This window comes from Microcaecilia unicolor, chromosome 2 (genome assembly GCF_901765095.1).
Source record: "Microcaecilia unicolor chromosome 2, aMicUni1.1, whole genome shotgun sequence".
Taxonomy (NCBI): domain Eukaryota; kingdom Metazoa; phylum Chordata; class Amphibia; order Gymnophiona; family Siphonopidae; genus Microcaecilia; species Microcaecilia unicolor.
Window position 1 is genome coordinate 191,294,100 of NC_044032.1, and position 21,543 is coordinate 191,315,642.

The 21,543-nt window shown below is 43.2% G+C and overlaps 1 protein-coding gene across 1 annotated transcript in view; it reads left to right on the forward strand.

Moving 5' to 3' along the window:
- The window catches only part of ADAMTS19 (ADAM metallopeptidase with thrombospondin type 1 motif 19), a 269,857-nt gene that overhangs the window by 117,561 nt on the left and 130,753 nt on the right, over nucleotides 1–21,543 (forward strand). The window contains exon 10 of the mRNA XM_030192330.1: nucleotides 3,326–3,476. Coding sequence (XP_030048190.1) covers nucleotides 3,326–3,476 — 151 coding nt within the window. The remainder of the gene's footprint in view (nucleotides 1–3,325; nucleotides 3,477–21,543) is intronic.

Genomic DNA, 21,543 nt, shown 5'->3' on the forward strand with positions numbered 1-21,543 from the left:
ATCGCAACTTGGACGTCCCTTTCGAAAATGCCCCTCCACGTCATATATGTTTTTGAGACTAAACAACTGACTGAATTTTTAAAGTGTCTAGGGAAGAATTTAGAGTTCAGGTATCTGTTCCACAGTTCTCTGAGATCAGTTAGCCAACAGTGATTGTGTCTTTATTGTAATAAGAATAGTTTCCTTTCTTATTATATTTCCTTTATCTTGGATCACAATTATTATAGATGAATTAATGATTATTGGGTTTTTTTCTATATGATTGATTGGTTGTGGTATTTCCTTTGTCACAATGTTTGTTCATGGTTATATTATCTGTAATCTTAAAAAAAAAAAAGAAAAAAAAAACAATGCCTCGGGGGCAATGCTATAACCTGGTGCCTCAAATTTGACATGCCAGTGCTGCATTCTGAGTTCCAATTCTATAATGGCATCTGTGCGCCAAGATGCCATTATAGAATACTAGTATAAACCCAGATTGATGTGCCTACATTTATATTGACTCTATAGGTGTACCAAGGGGGGTGCCAGATGAATTCAAGGCCCGCAACCACATTGCTGCAGGTTTTGAATCCTCTTTGTTTTAGTGGTCTACTATTAACAAGAATGTTGACTGGATTAACTATATATATTATAACCAACAGCGTTTCATTAATTACACTCAAGATGCAGTTAAAGGCATTGCTGCCCAATTGGATGCTACAAGCCGGATGGCTTGGGAAAACCGCGTAGTCCTTGATATGATATTGGCAAAAGAAGGAGGAGTTTGTATCACGTTAGGAGGACAATGTTGTACCTTTATTCCTAGCAATACTGCACCTGATGGGACCATAACTAAGGCTTTGCAAGGACTCACTACCTTAGCTGATGAACTCGCCGAGAATTCTGGTATAGATACCACCTGGACTGGGTAGATGGACAATATTTTTGGGAAAAGGAGAACCTTTATATTATCTGGTTTAACCACATTGATAATTGTTATTGCTGTGTTTGTACTTCTTGGCTGTTGTGTAATACCTTGTATCAGAAGCTTAGTACAACATTTAATTGAAACTGCTTTAAGTAAGAGAGAACCCATAGGCTGTGTTCTGTATGAAAAACTACATATTAACACAGATTGAAGATGTATATTGATGATGATGTTTAAATCTTTTATGATTTCCTTTGCGTAGCATTGTTATCTTCCTCTGGGATCATTTAGATGAGAAGATATTGTAAGTAGCATAAGGCCCGGGGAAGGTTGAAGAGGGGCAACTTACATTTCACTATAACCACATTGTCATGTTACACATAGCCCGATATCTGTAAAGGGGTTGACATGGACTGTGACTCACATCTACGGTCCCTTTAACCCTAATATACATTTGAAAAAGAACCTATTGCTTCCCTCCGGAATGGATGGAACTACAGCAAGGGTTCAAAGCAGTGAAACCCTTACTAAAGGCCTTCAAGGGGGGACTATAGATAATAAACACAGTTATGCACCCTAGAGTAGAGTCAAAGGGCAAAGGCCATAAATCGTGAGGCCCAGGAACTTATGATCTGATATGATATCCTTACGGGCAAACAGGCCTGGGAAATAAGGAAGCATAAACAAACATGGGAATGTGGTTTAGCAGGTGAGGGAAACCAGATGGCTTTGAAAGAAGACTAGATGATCCTGGGTAAGATAATTTGTTGAAACGTTGTAAATCACTGTTAAATAAAAATAGCTGTTTCAGTTCTGTATGTTGGAGTGATAGATACAGCCAGCGTATTTATGCAGTAGTTCCATCCTCCCATGAGAAAATATTAATTGTATCAATATACTTGGTAAGTAAATAAATTACCTTTCTCATAGATGGCAGCCTTGGTCTTTTATCTCTACAAATCGTGGGTAACTGATATATATGAAGATTTGGAGAGGTCAATTATATGGGTTTAATTCAACTAGTGTTAAGAATTATCTAAGAATGATGAGGGGGGAGGAGGAGGGGGTGGGTCCTGGAACTTGAAGGGGAGGGGTGCCTGGAACTCGGAGGAGAGGGAGAGAGGCAGGTAGGGGGGTGTAGAACTCAGAGGAGAGGGAGGGAGGCAGGTAGGGGGCATGGAACTCGGAGGGGAGGGGGCCTGGAATGCGAAGGACGGAGGGAGGGAGGTGGCCCTGGAACCTTGCTAGCGCCCGTTTCCTTTCTGTTGGAAACGGGCCTATTTTACTAGTAAAACATATATTAAACCAAAACCCCAAGAAGCCATCCCAAAGGAATAGGAAGAGATGCATTTCCTCCTATACCGTGCAAAACATAAAGGTAACACACAGGAGGGTTATCTTTAAAGCTGTCATACTGTCATGTAGTTTAATTTTTCTCTTACTGATGTCAAGGAGTTGAATAACCTCAGTAAATCTTATCTATTGTGCAGTCTACAGATTCATTCTTTTTATGAACTGCCTTGAACATCTGGTATAGTTAGGATATAAATACTCAAGTGTACAGCGCTGCGTACATCTAGTAGCGCTATAAAAATGATGAGTAGTAGTAGTAATATATGTATGTATATATATATATATATAGAGAGAGAGAGAGATGGTGCCATCTACTGGCCAAAAGAGATTTTCATAATTTTTTTGAATTATTTATATGTTAATATTAATCCAATGATTCATTTTCTGTTTAGTTCACCAGTATGGCTTTATATTCCATTGTATAATTGTTTTGTATTTTATAGAATTTTGTGTTATTTATTAATTGATTTTATAAATGTTTTTTGATCTATAACCCCGTTTTTTGATCTATTACCCCTGATGCCAAGAAACATGGCCGTGTTCGGTTGATGAGACAATAAATTTTATCCTGGTTGCCATACTGGTGTTTTCTGGGCATTTTCATTGCAGGCTTTCCTGGAGCTGTCACTCCAGGTGGTATTTCTTTTGACCGACTCTTACCTGATAGCTATAGAAATGATAAGTAGTAGTAGTAGCATTGGAAATATGAGCTGAGGTTCAAGATTATAAAGATTGTCATTTGAAAAATACACATGGAAAATAAGTCTTAGGTATTGAATAGTGGCATTCTGAAATGGACCAAAGTGTTTCCAAATAAAATTGGTAGAAAATGATTGCAATCTATACACTGATTTTGGTCTTCTTACATGTTGAAGTAAGTGAATGTCATTTATGAAATCAAGCCAAACTTACTGAACTATATTATATATTCCATACTATAAACCATGGAAAGCCCAGTGATGCTCTTTATAGCCTATATTTACTTTTCTCTAGCAAAGTCCATTTTTTATAAGCAGAAAATTAATCAACTTTTCCATTTTTTTAATGTACGGATGTTGCCAGGTCAAAGGCCAGTAATTGTTTACTTGAGACAAGTTCCCAGAGCCTCAGTTCTGTGACTATGCCTTTGAAGCTTCCAGGAATGACATATACCGCAGATGAACAATGCCAGATTCTGTTTGGGCCAAAAGCCTCCTTTTGTCAAAAAATGCAGGTAAGATGAAAACCAAAGTTTCTTCTATGAAGTATCTGTACACTGGCTAATTTATGTCAGAGAGAAAACGCTCATAATATCCAGTCTAGCAGTGCAGCTAGTTTTGGCAGTGAGAATAATTACCATATAATATACAACCTGTTGTAATGCTCAGCTTTGTGGGAAATGTTCTGTAATAGTGACTACAGTTGTGTTTGAGCAAAAACTGTTGACAACCATAAGTTAATTTTAATGGATAGATCACCAGATTTATAAACATTTTTATTACAATAATGAGGAAGAATTGGTCACAGCCTTTTATAAGTCTGGTGCTCTGTCATTTCATCTGATGATCTAATTATTTATGAGGTACCTACCCACAATTGGGGTAATTTGTAAGTGGGAGCCACCTTATAGGTACCCTGATGTTGCACGGTGAGAGCCTATTTTATAAAGGCACCTGGGTACCTAGATTCTGTTACTTGAATACTAGCATAACCTGGTATTGGTGCACCTTACATTCAAGCACCTACAGTTTCACCAGCCCAAATGCTGCAAGGTTGCGTAACTTACTATACTCTGTTGTGAATGTAAGTGGTAACCCTATCTGTGCCCCTCCCATTCTTCACTGTGACCCCCCACCTTGTATTTGTGCGCCCATATGGAATAGTGTTTAGGTGCTTTGCTGTCACTTAAGCGCATAAGTGTACACTTACATGCTCAAGTGGCATGTAATTGTGGACTCCCTGTTCCAGAAAAGAACCATAAAGAAAATGTTATATATTGCAGTTTTTACATATGTACATACATACATTCATAAATCAGGAAAAAATTACCTATCTGTAGTTCACATGGCTACAGAAGAAGAGCCATTTCTTTGGCATAAGATCTAGAATGGACAGGCAGCAGGAGCTTTTCTGTGGTAAAAGGAGATGAGGCTGCCATAGAGGGAGCTTTGTCTATTATGTGTACCAACAAATCAAAATAATGCATGACAAAACAATGCAGGATATTAGGTGTATCATTAATATTATGCTAACATTGTATTATATCTCTGGTATTTGAATTCCAGTGCTATTAAATGTGTATATTATTGATACTGTTTCATGGTAGTTCTATTGTTAGGTTTCAGTTTACTGTTTTCAAGTTTACCTCATTTAGGGGTCCATTTACTAAGCCATGGCAAAATGTGGCCTGCGGTAGTGTGGGCACATGATTTTGGCGTGCGCCAAGCCAGTTTTTACCGCTTCTGGGAAAAGGGGCTTTTTTTTCAATGTGCCGGGAAACAGGCCTACAGTAAAATTGAAAACTGCGCGCGCCTATTTACCACCCCTTAATGCCACCCATTGATCTAGCGGTAAGGGCTCATGCTCTACACGCGCGGTGACCAGTTGGTGTACACCAACTGCTGATTAATGCCAGAAATGCCACGTGTAGTAGGAAATAAAAAAAGTAATTTGTCTCAGCAGTATTGGCGCGCACGAAATCCAAAATTACTGCCAGGAGGGACGCATTAACTTGGCGGTAGTCTCGTTTTGGTGCATGCTACAAGCATGTAGAGCCTACTGCACCTTTGTAAAAAGGCCCTTTATTGTATTTAGTTTATTCTTGGTTATTTTAATATTGTTATGCTGTTAACAAAATTGTATGTTTTATATAAAACTGTACCTGCTGTACACCGCCTTGGGTGAATCTCTTCATAAAGGCAGTTAATAAATCCCAATAAATAAATTAATAAATAGAAAAGTATTTGCAGTATTCTGGAAATATACACTGGTACTTTAATACTTGGCTGTCTGTCAGCCCTAGCTCACTTGTCCAGCATCTTTCCATTGGCTATGTGAATAGTGATGATCAGCAGCACTGTAACAGAAATCCTGAGGTTACTGGAAACCACAAAATAATTTACCCATAAATGTTTTTGGGAGGTTGCCAAATGGCCACCAGACTTCAGCTCAGCTAGCCTTTAGTATGCGGTTGAGTTACCAAAGATTAGGTACAGCTAGCTTAGATAATATGTGTAATCTGTATTAGCTGTACCTAATAGAGCTGCAGGCTGAGAAACAGGGAGGCCACTGCTGCTCCTTGAAATCTTAGACAAGTCACTTAGGGGTCCTTTTACAAAGACGCGCTGAAAATGGCTTGCGATAGTGTAGGTGCGAGTTTTGGGTGTGCGCCGATCCAATTTTCAGCCTGCCTGTAAAAAAGGCCTTTTAAAAATTTTTGCTGAAAATGGACTTGCAGCAAAATGAAAATCGCCACGCGTTCATTTTGAGTCTGAGACCTTACTGACAGCTATTGACCTAGCGGTAAAGAGTTGCGTGGTAACTGTGCGGTAATGACCCACGCACGCCAAATGCCACTTGGTGCGTGTCCGCAATGCGTGGCCGAAAATAAAAAAATATTTTCCAGACACGCATATCGGATGCACGCCAAAAATGAAATTACCGCAAGAGCCACGTGGTAGCTGGGTGGTAACTCCATTTTGGCACATGTTGGGCGCACGTAGACGCTTACGCGGCTTAGTAAAAGGACCCCTTAACCCTCCATTGCATCAGGTACCAAACTTAAATTATAAGCTCTCTAGGGACAGGAAAATAGCTACTCTACCTGAATGTAACGTGCCTTGAGCTATTACTGAGAAAGCTGTGATCTAAATTCAGATCCAAAATCCAGTAACAGGCATACTTTGAAGTATTACAAAATACTACAATTGTCGCTCAGAAACTAAAGAGCAAGTCTACCATACCATAATAGCAGCGTAACTTCCACAAGTCGCATAACAAGCACCTACCTAGGAAAAACACTGCAATGGGTACTAGAACATCAATAAACCTTACTGAAAAACTAAAGAAGCCATATTAGTATAGATCAATCCTGCACAGTTAATGCTAACAGAAAACCATGTCTCTTTCATATACACAGAAGAAAGACAGACCCTCAAGCAATATAAAATAACCACAGGACTCCCACTATGATTGAGGTGTCTTTATTTAAATATTTGAGATTCTATTCGCTTGATGCAGGATTTATATTGTTGGATGTTTTTCAAACCCAGTTTCTACCATAGTTACTGTAGTACTAGGGTTTGAATCCCAATTTGTTTATTGATGTTTCAAAGTGTTCATGGGAAGTAAAATGGCACAAGAGTAGTCTAGCGGAAAAGATTTTCATCAGATCAACACTGAAATCCTGCAAGCCCTTCTCTTTCCCAGATGGGAGTGGAGTCGTTGTCCGATTATAAGGACTATATTAGGTATAAATTACATAGTGCTACTTTTGTGGATTATTGTAAAAAGGAGATTATACCACTTGGACTTAGGATGCCTAAAACTCCCAAATTATTTCCATATGATGAGAACTTTGTTAAACAGTGGAATGGCATTTTGAACCAGTTTCCTCTAGACCTCATGCTTTTGTTAATACAAATACTTCAGCAATGTTTAGCCACAGAGAAACCACAATTAGAAGTAAAATTAACAAATTTACATACACTCTCTGATTTTGATAAATCTAAGGAGGTGTTTGATAAGAAACTGGAGAAGTTCCGTCGTGAACTAAAAATGTCTAAAGTAAAGAAAATTCAGAGAGACCAATGGAACTAAAATGAGGGGTATGTCTATAGTTGGCAAAAAAACAAAAAAAGAGACTGGAAATATTGCTGGTAAAAATAAAAAGTTTGGGTTAATCGCTCCTCAGATTCCACTAGTGGGGAGGAAGAAACATCTGGAAAGAGGGATGGGGAAGGAGGATCAGGGTTGAACAGATTTGGCAATATACAACACAGTCGGGGTACGTGGAAGTTCAGAGGCAGAGGCAATGTATCCAGGAAGGGTCCAATGACCAGGGCACGAAAGAGAAATGATTCGTTGTAATCAGCTTGTCCAAATATCTGTTATTGGCTGAAGAAATTGCCTTGTTGGAAAAAGGATTGTCATTCTTGCCTTCTTGTAATCATTATCCCTTCCAATTTTGGGTAGATTTCAACATTGCAGTTAAAACTGCTTTTTGCGGGTAAATTTGAGACTGTGACTTCTATTTCTGGATATAGAGATAAGGGTATATGGATGCTCCTGGGCCCAATAGATCCAGCTATTCCTTGTCGTCAAGCAGATGAAGCCATTACGTATGGGTTGTGTCCATCAATCAGCAGGGGGAGATAGAGAGCACTCAACTTTTCACAGTGCCTCATGGCCAGCCAGCTCCACTGCCTTTTCAGTATTCTCTATCTCCCCAAGCAGGGTGGCTGCAGCTTCTTCGAGCTCCATCAAAAATCTGCCTGAGGGTGGCTCCTGGCTTGCCAGTTGTTAGCCGGGGTGTTAGAGGCTATAGCAGCTTCACTTTGAAGGCACATAGGTTAGCCCTTTCCCTGCCTTACCCATACCCCCATGGATGTGGACATATTAGCTTGCTTTTCCCTGTCCTTTCCCACTCAGTGGATGCAGGCACATTGGTTCGCCTTTCCCTGCCTTTCCCACTCATCTGAGCCTCCGGAGTTCTTATTACCTCTGCTTTCCTCACAGCGTTAAAAAAAAAATGGAACAGAGGTTTTCCTTTGATTCTTCTATGGGACCGGAGCTGTGATACTCGGTCCGGTGAGGTAAGAGTGTTTTCTAACTCCTCCAGGGTGGGCCCGCGATCGGGGTGTTTTTGGCGCGAAACCGCCATTTTGAATTTTCCCGCCATTTTCGGTGATGGCTGCAGAGAATGTAAAGCGCTGTTCCCGGTGTGGCAAGCGCAAATCAGCAGCGGGGCTCTGTAAATCGTGCTGTACAGGTGTAAGAGCCAGCCCGAGCATGATTCTTCCCGCTCAGAGCTGGCAGCGGACGCCATTTTGAATTCTCCGCATGGCGCGGCCTCCGTAGAGACAGAGAGCCCTGAGCCCGGGGGGGGGGGGGGGGGGGACCTCAAATTGAGGCTATTGAGGGAGCGGCTAGCCCCGGACGGGATCTGGGTGCCCAGGGTGAGTTTTTCTCCCCTGATTTTGTGTTATTATTGCATAAAGCATACATGCTGAAAAGAGCTCTCCCTCAAGGGTCATCTGAGGCCCCTTCTATTGTGTCCCCCCCCCCCCCCCCCCCCGCCCCGCCCATGGATTCTGGCCTGGGACTGCCCGCTGAGGCTATTTTCCCTCATAATTGGCATAAAGAAAAGCGTAGAAGGGCTAATTCCCGTTCAGATTGAGGTGCACCTCCTTCCCCCCCCCCCCCCCCCCCCCCCCCCGTGGTCGGGCTGTGAGTATTCGGAGAGTTCTGGCAGGCCTTCGTGATCTGAGGAGCTAGAGTCAGGTGCAGAATTACCACAGGATCTGGATGATCCCTCCGCGGTGAGGATTTTCCACCGTGATGAGCTGCCAGTGCTTATTTCAGATGCCTACAGGTCCTTTCTATTGAAGAGCCTGACAGTGGCACGGCCTCCTCTGTGAATCCTAGGATGGCTAGTACCAAAAAGCCTGCTCGAGCCTTTCCTTTGCATGACTCCATCCAAGAGCTTATTTCCGCTCAGTGGGCTGACCCCGAGGGACCTTTGAAAGTTTCCAGGGCTATGGGGCAATTATACCCTCTGCTTGAGGAGCATTTGGCTCACTTTGCAATGCCTAAAGTAGATGCCCTAGTCACTGCGGTGACAAAGAGAACTACCCTCCCTGTGGAAGGAGGAGTTGCCCTGAAGGATATACAAGACCGTAGGCTGGAAGCAGCACTTAAACGGTCCTTTGAAATTGCAGGTCTTACTGTTCGGGCGTCTGCATGCAGTTGTTATGCTGCTAGAGCCTGCCTGGCGTGGTTGCAACAGGCAGTGGAACAGCCCGGAGATGGAGCGGAGCCCTTCTCGGATGTGGCTCCATGGCTGGAGTCGGCCTTGTCCTTTTTGACTGATGCCCTTTATGATATTTTCAGAGCTTCGGCTAAACAAATGGCAGTAGCAGTGGCGGCTCGCCGTCTTATTTGGCTACGACATTGGGCAGCGGACATGGCCTCTAAGCAAAGGTTGGTGAAGTTGCCCTTTCAAGGCCTTCTCCTATTTGGTGAGGAGTTGGAGAAAATTGTTAAAGGCCTGGGAGATCCTAAACCCCAGCGCTTGCCCGAAGATAGGCCGAGGCCTTCCTCCAAGGGCCAGGCGGTCCACTCCTCTTATAGACCTTGCTTCCGTGAAGCTAGAAGGTACCGCCTGGGGCGTTCTGCTGGGTTCACTTCTCGTGCCCGTTTTTCAGCAGAGGAACTCCTTTCGCTCGGACAAGCGTTCCGCAGCCTCCGGCTCTAGGCCTGGAGTTCAGGGGCGACCCTCTCAATGATGGTGCGCCGGCCCCCTCCTCACTTCCTGTCATCGGAGGACGTCTTTCCCTCTTTGCCGAGGAGTGGGCCAATATTTCCTCATATCAGTGGGTTCTGGACCTGATCAGAGATGGCTACAGAATAGAATTCAACGCCCCAGTAAGAGACGTGTTTGTGGAGTCCCGATGCGGTTCTGCCGCCAAACGGGCAGCGGTAGAGGAGACTTTGCAAGGTCTGATTTAGTTAGGGGCCGTGTCCCCGGTACCTCCCGCCGAACACGGCTACAGCAGATACTCCATCTACTTTGTGGTGCCGTGAAAAGTTGGGTCTTTTCGCCCTATTTTGGACTTAAAAGAATTAAACAAGTCCCTGAGAGTGCGGCATTTCCACATGGAAACCCTGCGCTCCATCATTGCTGCGGTACAGCCAGGAGAGTTTCTCATGTCTCTAGACCTGAAAGAAGCTTACTTGCACATTTCCAGTTCTGGGCCTTGCCTTTTGGCCTTGCCACAGCTCCCCGAACCTTTTCGAAGGTAATGGCGGTAGTAGCTGCTTTGCTCAGGCGAGAAGGTATCCGGGTTCACCCGTACCTAGACGACTGGCTCATCAGAGCAGACTCTTTAACAGAGAGCTATCAAGCTACAGCCAGAGTGGTCTCAGTACTTCAATCTCTAGGCTGGGTCGTCAATATGGCCAAACGTCACCTGACCCCCTTGCATTCTCTAGAATATTTGGGGGCCAGGTTCGACACAGACTCGGGCTATGTATACCTATCCCAGCTAAGGCGGTGCAATCCTCAGAATCAGGTCCGTCTGCTCCTGAGGATGCCCCGCCCACGAGCTTGGGACATTGTCCAGCTGCTGGGATCGATGACAGCCACATTGGAAGTGGTGCCCTGGGTGAGAGCGCACCTGAGACCTCTACAGTATTCCCTACTTCAAAGATGATCTCCAGTTTCTCAGGATTATCAGTGCAGACTTTCTTGGCTCCCTGCGGCCTGATTCAGCACGGAGTGGTGGCTCTCAGACAGCATGCTGCGGCGAGGAATGCTGCTGGCGCTCCTCGATTGGTGTCTAGTAGTGACAGATGCCAGCCTGAAGGGCTGGGGCGCACATTGCAAGGGGAAGCATGCCCAGGGTCTATGGACACCCTAGGAGTCGGAGTGGTCCATCAACCGCCTGGAGTTGAAAGCGGTGTTTCAGGCGCTTCTGGCCTTACAAGTGACCCTGGAAGGATTGGCTGTCAGAGTGATGTCGGACAACACGACAGCAATGGCCTACATAAATCGACAAGGCGGCACTCAGTGCAGAGCACTGGCCGCGCAAGCCGAACAGATTTGCCACTGGGCCGAGCTGCATCTTCAGTTTCTGTCGGCAGCTCACATTGCAGGTCAGAGCAACGTGCAAGCCGATTATCTAAGCAGGCATCAGATCGATCCAGCAGAATGGGAACTAGCAGACGAAGTATTCCTGCAGATATGTGCCAAATGGGGCAAGCCCATGATGGATCTTATGGCGACAAGTTCAAATGCCAAAGTCCCGTGCTTCTTCAGCAGACGGAGAGATCCTCGCTCGGCAGGGTTGGATGCCTTGACTGAGCCCTGGCCTCCGGGCCTACTATATGTGTTCCCTCCGTGGCCCTTGATAGGACGCGTGCTCCTGCGGATTCGGCTGCACCCAGGAGAAGTGGTCCTCATCGCCCCGGATTGGCCCAGGAGGCCTTGGTATGCGGACCTCCAACAGATGCTAGTGGAGGCTCCCCTTCCTTTACCTCTGGTACCGAACCTGTTGTCACAGGGCCCGGTAGCCATGGAGGACGCCTGCCGCTTTGGTCTTATGGCATGGCATGGCGATTGAGAGGGCGCAGTTGAGGGACAAAGGCTATTAAACACAGTCATTTCCACTCTCCTGCAGGCCCGCAAGCATTCCACTTCCGTGGCTTATGCCAGGATTTGACGCCAGTTTGAGTCTTGGTGTGCTTCAAAAGCGATCACACCCATGCGGGCTCTTGTCTCGCCGATTCTGGACTTTTTGCAGGATGTTGTACAAATAGGCTTGGCCTATAATTCCCTGCGGGTGCAAGTGGCAGCGTTGGCCTCCCTTCGTGGTAAGGTTGAAGGCGTGTCTTTAGCTGCTCATCCAGATGTGGCACGGTTTCTTAGTGGGGTGCTTCGGCTCTGGCCTTCCGTGCGAGCACCCTGTCCAGCTTGGAACCTGGGGCTAGTTTTGAAGGCCCTGCAGGCTTCTCCTTTTGAGCCGCTTCGGCGAGCATCGGAGAAAGATTTGACACTAAAGGCCGTTTTTCTTGTGGCCATTACTTCAGCGAGACGGGTGTCAGAGCTCCAGGCGCTGTCCTGTAGAGACCCATTTCTGCAATTCTCAGAGTCCGGGGTCACGGTTCGGACCATGCCTTCCTTTATGCCTAAGGTGGTTTCAGCGTTTCACCTAAACCAGCCTATTTTCTTGCCCTCCTTTGATAAGAAGGATTTTCCAGAATCTTTTGGGCAGTTGCACCTGTTGGATGTGCGCAGGACTCTGCTGCAGTATCTGCGAGTTACTATCTCTTTCAGGATCTATGATCATCTGTTTGTTTTGTTATCAGGTCCTCGCAGAGGGTCTCCAGCGTCTAAAGCCACTATTGCCTGCTGGCTCAAAGAAACTATCTTTTCAGCTTATCTGCTTGCCGGCCGGTCTCCGCATGTAGCCTTTAAGGCAATTTCTTCCTCTTGGGCTGAAACTGGAGCACTCTCTCGTCAAGAGATATGCAGTGCAGCAACATGGGCTTCTAAGCTCTCTTTTGCCCGACATTACAGGCTGGATGTGGCTGCTAGGAGGGATGCGCGTTTTGGAGCACGAGTGCTAGCGCGTGGTGTGACCTGTTCTCACCCTATATAGGGATTGCTTTGTTACATCCCATACGTAATGGCTTCATCTGCTTGATGACAAGGGAAAATTAGGTTCTTACCTTGGTAATTTTCTTTCCTTTAGTCATAGCAGATGAAGCTATGAGCCATCCCTGTATGATTGTCTGTATGCTGTGAATCTGTTTCAGGTTCTGTTCTTGTTTCCTGAAGTTCCTTCCTTGGGAGAAAGTTGGAAAACAGTCTTCAGGATTCATGTTCACTTATAGGAGGATGAGTCCATTCCCTACAGTTTATGTTTTGGAGGATGAGTTTATTCCCTCCAGGAGGTTGCGTGTATCCCCTCCAGTTATACAATAAGGAGGACGAGTTTATTCCCTCCAGGAGGATGTGTTCATTTCCTCCTTTTGAGTTCAATCCCTTGTTAAGGGGCCATCATTCGCTGTGAGGAAAGTTCATGTTATTCCCATTGCGGTTTGCCATACTGCTTTGGAAGCTTCAAATACTGAAGAGGCAGTGGAGCTGGCTGGCCATGAGGCACTGTGAAAAGTTGAGTGCTCTCTATCTCCCCCTGCTGGTTGATGGACACAACCCATACATAATGGCTTCATCTGCTATGACTAAAGGAAAGAAAATTACCAAGGTAAGAACCTAATTTTCCCTTAATATTTTCCATTAGTTAGTTATACAGGAGGTGGTATGTTTGGAGGAAAATAATTATAGGGGAACGAAACATCTTTATAAATCTGAGTTCATGGCTTTGGATAAATTGAGTAAAGAATCTTCTATGGGTTCTTTATAAAAAAAAAACGAAAGTCAATTTTTATGTTTTGCACATTAAAAGATCCCTATTTTCTATATGGTTCCTAAAATTCATAAGGATCCTCATGCCCTTCCTGGAGGACCAATAGTTTCCTCTAGAGATTCTCTTTTGGAACATATGTGTAAATACACAGATTACTTTTTGCAACCTTTGGTGGTGGAAATCACTTCTTATCTAAGGGATACGTCTCATTTTTAAAAAATATTCTTACAGATACAGATTGAGGAGCAAACTAGATTAGTTAAACTGGATGTTCGCTCATTATATACGTCCATTCCCCAGAATGAAGCACTTATTGTGGTGGAGCAGGCTTTGAATAAATGTCCTTGCCCTGGCGGGGGCCTACTAATTTTCTGATGCAGTTCATAAAATTGACTCTTAAAATAAACAATCATTTTCTTTTTGATGATAAACTGTATTTACAAATTTCAGGCACTTCTTCTATCCTACTATCAGTTGGTGTACTTCAGGGATCTGTCCTGGGACCTCTTCTTTTCTCCATGTATATTTCTTCCCTTGGTACTCTGATCTCATCCCATGGTTTTCAGTTTTACCTTTATGCTGATGACTCCCAGATCTACCTCTCCACACCAGAGACTTCAGCAGGAATCCAGGCCAAAGTATCAGCCTGCCTATCTGACATTGCTGCCTGGATGTCTCACCATCATCTGAAACTAAACATGACCAAGACTGAACTTCTTATCTTTCCCCCTAAACCAATCTCTATCTCTGTGGATAACACTCTCATCCTCCCTGTCTCATCAGCTTGTAACCTTGGGATCATCTTTGACTCCTATCTCTCCTTCTCTGCACATATTCAGCAAACTCCTAAAACCTGTCATTTTCTTTCTCTATAATATCACCAAAATTCAAACTTTCCTTTCTGAGCACACTACCAGAACACTTATCCACACTCTTATCACCTCTCACTTAGACTATTGAAACTTGCTTCTCATTGGTCTCCCACTAAGCCATCTCTCTCTTCAATCTGTTCAAAATTCTGCTGCATGACTTATACTCCGCCAGTGTCGCTATGCTCATATTAGCCCTCTCCTCAAGTCACTTCATTGGCTCCCTATCCATTTCCGCATACAGTTCAAACTCCTTTTATTGACTTACAAGTGCATTCACTCTGCAGCTCCTCAGTACCTCTCCACTCTTATCTCTCCCTACCCTCCTCCCCAGGAACTCTGTTCACTGGGTAAATCTCTCTTATCTGCACCCTTCTCCTCCACTGCTAACTCCAGACTCCATTTCTTTTATCTTGCTGCACCATATCCTGGAATAGACTTCCTGAGCTGGTATGTCAAGCTCCATCTCTGACCGTCTTCAAATCTAGGCTAAAAGCCCTCCTTTTTGATGCTGCTTTTAACTCCTAACCCATACTCACTTTTTCAGTACCCATGTTTTATCATTCCCACCTTAGTAATTCCCTTATCCCTTATTTATCCTGTTTGTCTGTCCTAATTAGAATGTAAGCTCTGTCGAGCATTGTCTCTTCATTCCCAGTGTACAGCACGTGTAAGTGTAGTAGCGCTATTGAAATGATAAGTATTAGTAGTCGGAACCATTTTTTGCTCTTTCTATTGTGAACTTGTTTACGGACCATTTTGAACAATAGTATGTTTACTCTCTAGTTGGATTTCAGTATGTAAAATACTGGGGGAGATACATAGACAATGTATTTATGTTGTGAATTGGTACAATGGAAGATCTTGACAATTTTGTGATAGAATTAAATGCCTATCATTCTTCTATTCAATTTGAGTGTCATCACCATGAAGTACATTTAAATTTTCTGGACACATGTATTATCAAAAAGGGAGTGGAGTTAACAACAGACATTTATATGAAAGCTATAGTTTATAATTCTTTGCTTATGTACAATAGTATGCACCCACAGCATCTTAAGGATGCCATTATCTCAGTTTTTTAGATATCGTTGGATTTGTGCTACTATACAACAATTTAAACAGTCTTCTATATCCTTTAAGCAGAATTTTATGGAATGTGGATGTCCTCCCAAAGTAATAAAAAATGCCTTTAAACGAGCACTATTGTTGGAAAAAATGCTAAGGGATACATCTGGTGCTACTCCATGTGTGATGTGTTATACTAATTTATCTTATAGAATATCAGTCATTCTCAAAAATCATTGGAACTTACTTCAGGGTCATGCGATGTTTAAAGAATCAAGGTTGATGATTTCTTATACACGGAACTGGAATTTGAAGGATAGGTTGAGCAAGTCGGATGTATGGTCAGAACATAAACAAACACAAGGGATACATCAGAAATGCGGGCATTGTTCTATATGTCATATAACGTTGGAAGGTTCCAGCTTTCAGGTGCCATATATGGACAGGATCTTTTATCTTAAATACCATACCACATGTGATTCTATGTATATGATCTACCTTATAATATGTCCTTGTAATTTGATATATATTGGTCACACTACACGCAAAAAAGTCGTATGATTGAACATCGCTACTGCATTGTCAATAAAAAAAATATGAGGCTCCGCTTGTGAAACATTCAGGCTCATTTTCAAAAGAGAAGGATGCCCATCTTTCGACACAAATCGGAAGATGGGCGTCCTTCTCACAGGGTCGCCCAAATCAGTATAATGGAAAGCCGATTTTGGGCGTCCCGAACTGCTTTCTGTCGCAGGGACGACCAGAGTTCACGGGGGCGTGTTGGAGGCATAGCGAAGGCGGGATTTGGGCGTGCCTAACACATGGGCGTCCTCAACCCATAATGGAAAAAAAGGGTGTCCCTGATGAGCACTTGGATGACTTTACCTAGTCCTGTTTTTCTTACGACCAAGGCACAAAAAGGTACCCGAACTGACCAGGTGACCACCGGAGAGAATCGAGAATCACCTTCCCTTACTCCCCCAGTGGTCACTAACCCCCTCCCACCCTCAAAAAAACATCTTTAGAAATATTTCGTGCCAGCCTCTTTGCCAGCCTCAAATGTCATACTCAGGTCCATCACAGCAGTATGCAGGTCCCTGGAGCAGTTTAGTGGGTGCAGTGCACTTCAGACAGGCGGACCCAGGCCCATCTCCCCTTACCTGTTACACATGTGGTGGTAAATATGAGCCCTCCAAAACCCACCAGAAACCCACTGTACCCATATCTAGGTGCCCCCTTCACCCGTAAGGGCTATGGTAGTGGTGTACAGTTGTGGGTAGTGTGTTTTTTTTGGGGGGGGGGGGTTGGGGGGCTCATCACACAAGGTAAGGGAGCTATGTACCTGGGAGCAATTTCTGAAGTACACTGCAGTGCCCCCTAGGGTGCCCGGTTGGTGTCCTGGCATGTGAGGGGGGCCAGTGCACTACGAATGCTGGCTCCTCCCATGACCAAAGGGTTTGCATTTGGTCGTTTCTGAGATGGACGTCCTTGGTTTCCATTATCACCGAAAATCAGAAACGACCAAGCCTAGGGACGACCATCTCTAAGGACAACCTAAATTTCAAGATTTGGGCGTCCCCGACCATATTATCGAAACAAAAGACGGACGTCCATCTTGTTTCGAAAATACGGGTTTCCCTGCCCCTTCATTGGGACGTTTTGCGAGGACATCCTCAGCAAAACTTTTGCATCCCTTTCGATTATGCCCCTCATTGTGAGCTTCAACATCATGATTTTGATGAGTTAAAATGTTTTGGTTATTGATCAACTTTATCTGGGATGGAGGAGAGAGTATTTTTAAAAAAGTAATTTGGAAAGAGGAACAACAATTGATTTTTCAATTAAATACAGTTGAACCACGAGGACTTAACAGAAATATAGAGTGGTATGCTTTTTATTGAGGTTGCTCTCGGCGGTTCCTTTAAGTTTAGTATTTGCTACTGATTGGTGGACAAAACTGGTGGCGTTCTTTTGAAAACCACAGCCATCTTGTTCCTTTTTAGAAAGTTGAAAAGTTCTACATTGTATTTCCTCCTGATGCAGCAAGTAATCTTGCGAAACAAGAGCCCTTGTTGAGGACTTATGAAGGTTTGCGTGGTTTTGATTACTGTGGGATACAGTCTTCTTATTTAAGTGGAATCAGAGTTTCTTGTGTATAGCGAATAAAAGAAAATGTTACAATAAGACGCTAGAAGATGGAATCCGAAGAACTGCGAGACAGTACTGTTCTCTATTGAAGATAAGTGGGGCAGGCTTGCTTTTGGATATTGGATGAAAATACTTCATGTTGCAGAACCCTTTACTTTTTTGCATATATATTCCTGCATGAAGGGATAGTTACATTAAGGGATATGGGATTTTTTTGGATTCAGTTCTTTTTCTCCTTTTGGAAGTTTTTTGTACTGAATCTTTTTTTCCCTGTTTCTTGGCATTATGATAGTAACTGGACACCTGCTATGGTAGAGGGTTCTATGTAGTATACCTGTGGTCCCCTACTGAGAGTGTTTGACGTGTCTTTATTTAAATATTTGAGATTCTATTCCCTTTATGCAGGATTTATATTGTAGATGTTTTTCAAACCCAGTTTCTAACATAGTTAGCGTAGTATTAGAGTTTGAATCCCAATTTTTTTAATTGATTTATAAAATACCACAAATTAAAAATAGAAATATGTACACAAATTAAACCAAAACCCCAAGAAGCCACAGTGCAATATCAGAGAATGAGAAAAAGTGATTCATGTCCCTCTGTACTGTGCAGTTATAAAGATATCAGATGTAAATTTCAAAAATTGACATATTCCAATCTCTACACTATAAGTTAACAAATATAAATAAAACAAAAAATGGAAAATATGATGGTGATACCCTTTTATTGGACTAAATACATTTTTCAGTTAGCTTTCAGAGGCTAAAACCTATTTCCTCACGTCAGGACAGTATCCTTTTGTTATGGTATCCTGCTCTGACATGAGGAAGAAGGGTTTGGTCTCCAAACATTAGTCAAAAATGTATTAAAATTAGTCCAATAAAGATATCACCTTATTTCCATTTTCTGCATTTATTGATGCTTATTAATACAGCATCCATGCTACTTTATCCTAAACTAAAAAGAAAATTAAATTTTCCACCTTTTGTCTGGCCATTTATTTTTTGTAATTGTGTTGGTACCAGTCTCTTGTTTCTGCTTTACTCATCTTCTTAAACCTCTTGACAAGATTTCCTATTCATTTGTCATTTTTTACTCCTTTCTTCTCCTTTAAGATTTCTTTAATTTATGTTTCTGTCTCTGTCCAGATTTAATTCTTTCCTAGTATACAGTTTTCAATTTCTTTTTTTTTTTTTTTTTTAACTATCTACCTACAGCTTGCCATTTCTTTCCCTCACTGTGGCTCTGGCTCTCCTATTTCACTTCCTCTTATTTCCCAATCTCTCACTAACTCTATCTTCTTTCTTTCCTCTTCTCATCCAGCATTTGCTCCCCCTCTCTCCCATTTCCATCCAGTGTGTGCCCTCTTTCTCTCCCCACTTCCAGCATGTGCCCTCTTTCTCTCCCCATTCTTCCATTGTGTGCCCTCTGTTCTCCCCTCTTCCGTACAGAATCTGCTTTTTTTCTCTGCTCCCCTCTTCCATCCAGAATCTGCCCTTTTTCTCTGCTCCCCTCTTCCATCTAGCATCTGTCCCGTCTCTCTCCCCCTTTTCATCCAATGTCTGCCACTCTCTCTCTCTCTCTCTCTCTCTCTGTCTCCTCCTTCCATTCAGCATCTTGTCATCCTTCTCTCCCCCCTTTTCTCTCCCTTGTTCCATCCAGTATCTGCCCTTTTTCTCTGGTCCCTTCCAGCCATCATCTGTCTTCTCTCTCCTCCTATGTCGTACAGCATTTTCCCCCTCTACCCCCTACATCCAGCATCTGCCACCTGTCTCCCCTCATTCAGTGTGTGCCCCCTTTCTCTGCCCCTAAATAATGATGTCTCCCCCTCTATTCCGACACCTCCACTGACACTACTTCTGTTTATCCAGACCAACAGCAGCAGTGGTGGCAAAAACAAAGAAAAAAAGACTATGGGGCTGCACTGTTTATGCTCCCAGCTGCCGGTCCCACCCCCTTTGACATTGCTTCCTGTTTTGAGGCAGAGCCGGTAGCCGCAAGCATGAACAGTGCAGCCCCAGAATCTTTTTCTTTGTTTTTGCTGCTACTGCTGAAACAGCAGTTTGAGGGGTGGCGGGTGGGAACATAGGTGGTCGGTGACTTAAGCGTTTGGGAAGGCTAAAGTGGGCAGTGCTAAGGCAGGGTGGGATGGGTGTGGTGGTGCAAGTTTATAAACTTGGGGGGAGGGGCAACATCTATGTCAGCAGTAAAGGGACAGCAGAGGCACGTTTAAATATAGCATGGAAGAACCCCTACTGGCTGCCTTCCCCTAGTACCTCTGTTAATGAAAATACTCCAGGTTGTGTGCCAAAAAGAAAAAAAAAAATCAAAATGCATTATATTAGAGCACTGGTTACCAAATCTGGTCCTGGAGGCACCCCAGCCAGTCAGTTTTCAGGATATCCACAGTGAATATTCATGAGAGAGATTTGCATACAGTGGAGACAGTACATACAAATCGCTCTCCTGAATATTCATTGTAGGTATTCTGAAAACCTGACCATCTGGGATGCCTCCAAGACCAGGTTTGGGAACCATTGTATTAGAGAATAGTATTGCAGTATTATATGTAGGTACTTTAACACTTGGCTCACAGTCAGCCCTAGCTCCTAAAGTGATGTTCAACAGCATTGTAACAGAAATCCTGTGGTTACTGGCAACCACAGAATAATTCTACTGTCTATAATTGAAACATCTTCTGCAGCTGAAGAGACTCTGATATTACTTTTTCTACAGCTACTCTAAGTTGAAAGAACTATTAATTTTTACAGAAACTTCTACTGAGCAATCTTGTCCTGCCACTCACTGTCTTAGAGCAGTTCCTTAATTGTTGATTCAGAGCAAAATCTCTTCTGGCTACAGGCATCACATTGTGGATTAGCTACTTCTTTCTAAATAGTTGCTACCTTTAGCTGTACTCTTAACTGCATAATTATTGTGTTATGTGGCATACCATCTGCTGATGTATACTCAAAACAACCTGTTGACACTTTAGAAAGCTGCATGTACATGAGGGTTCATGTGATAATATATGGATATGAGTGTATATGTGTCCATAGTAGTTAATCATATGATACACAGTGCCCAGTCTTAGTACTTAAATAGATGTTGCACATTAACCAATATTACTAAGCCAACGATGACTGAGATATGGAATCTAGTACTACTCATCAGCCTTAATCTATTGATAGGAGAATTTTGGATCATGTGCTTAAATATCAGTTCCGTCTCCTCCATCAAAATCTGGAAAGGCAGAAGATCCCCAAAATACACACGAACAGCTAGCCACGGGGGAGCGAACCCCCACAACATAATAGACTGCACCAAGATAAACTCACAAATACTAGTTTCTCAACAGGAAATCCAAACAGGAGTGATTTTTTACCTGTGTGTTTGCTGTGCGGCTGTTTAGCTGTTGTGTGGTTACCGGAGCTGCTAATGCGAGTCCTATGTTTCGATATTCAGATTACCAGACACTCACAGTTCTTCCTCTCAGGGAGAGGGACTAATTACAGACACACTCACTCTATATGTACAGAATTGCTAATCCATCACAGTGCAACTGAAAGTGATTAGTTTTATCTTGTCATCAACTGAATTGAATAAAGAATGGGATTAAGGATTGGAGTTTAAATCTCTGAATAAACTCAGTAGACAGCACTGAGTTTAGGAACATACTCAGAGCATAACTGTGAGTCAAGTTCAGAAGGTCAAGTATTCTGTATTTTGTGGGTAGGATAAAATGAAAAATATGAGACCGAGAAAGAGGGATATACAGATCTAAGGGAGGAATCTATCTAACTTTGAGTGGTAATTTTGAAAAATCACAGTGTAACAATGAATGAAGAGAGGGAACTGTTAAAGAATTGATGTAAGGAAAGGTTTGGCATTTGGATAAAAGCATGGAGGAAGCTTTGAGGTCAAAGCAAGGTATAAAGAGAATAGGAAAACAGGAAGTGATCAGACCAAGGAACCAGGAGGGCTCAAAATCCAGAAAGGTGAAAAATATTAGAAGGAAAGGATGAAAGAACTAAATAAAGGGTGAGGCCAGCATGGTGGGTGGGGA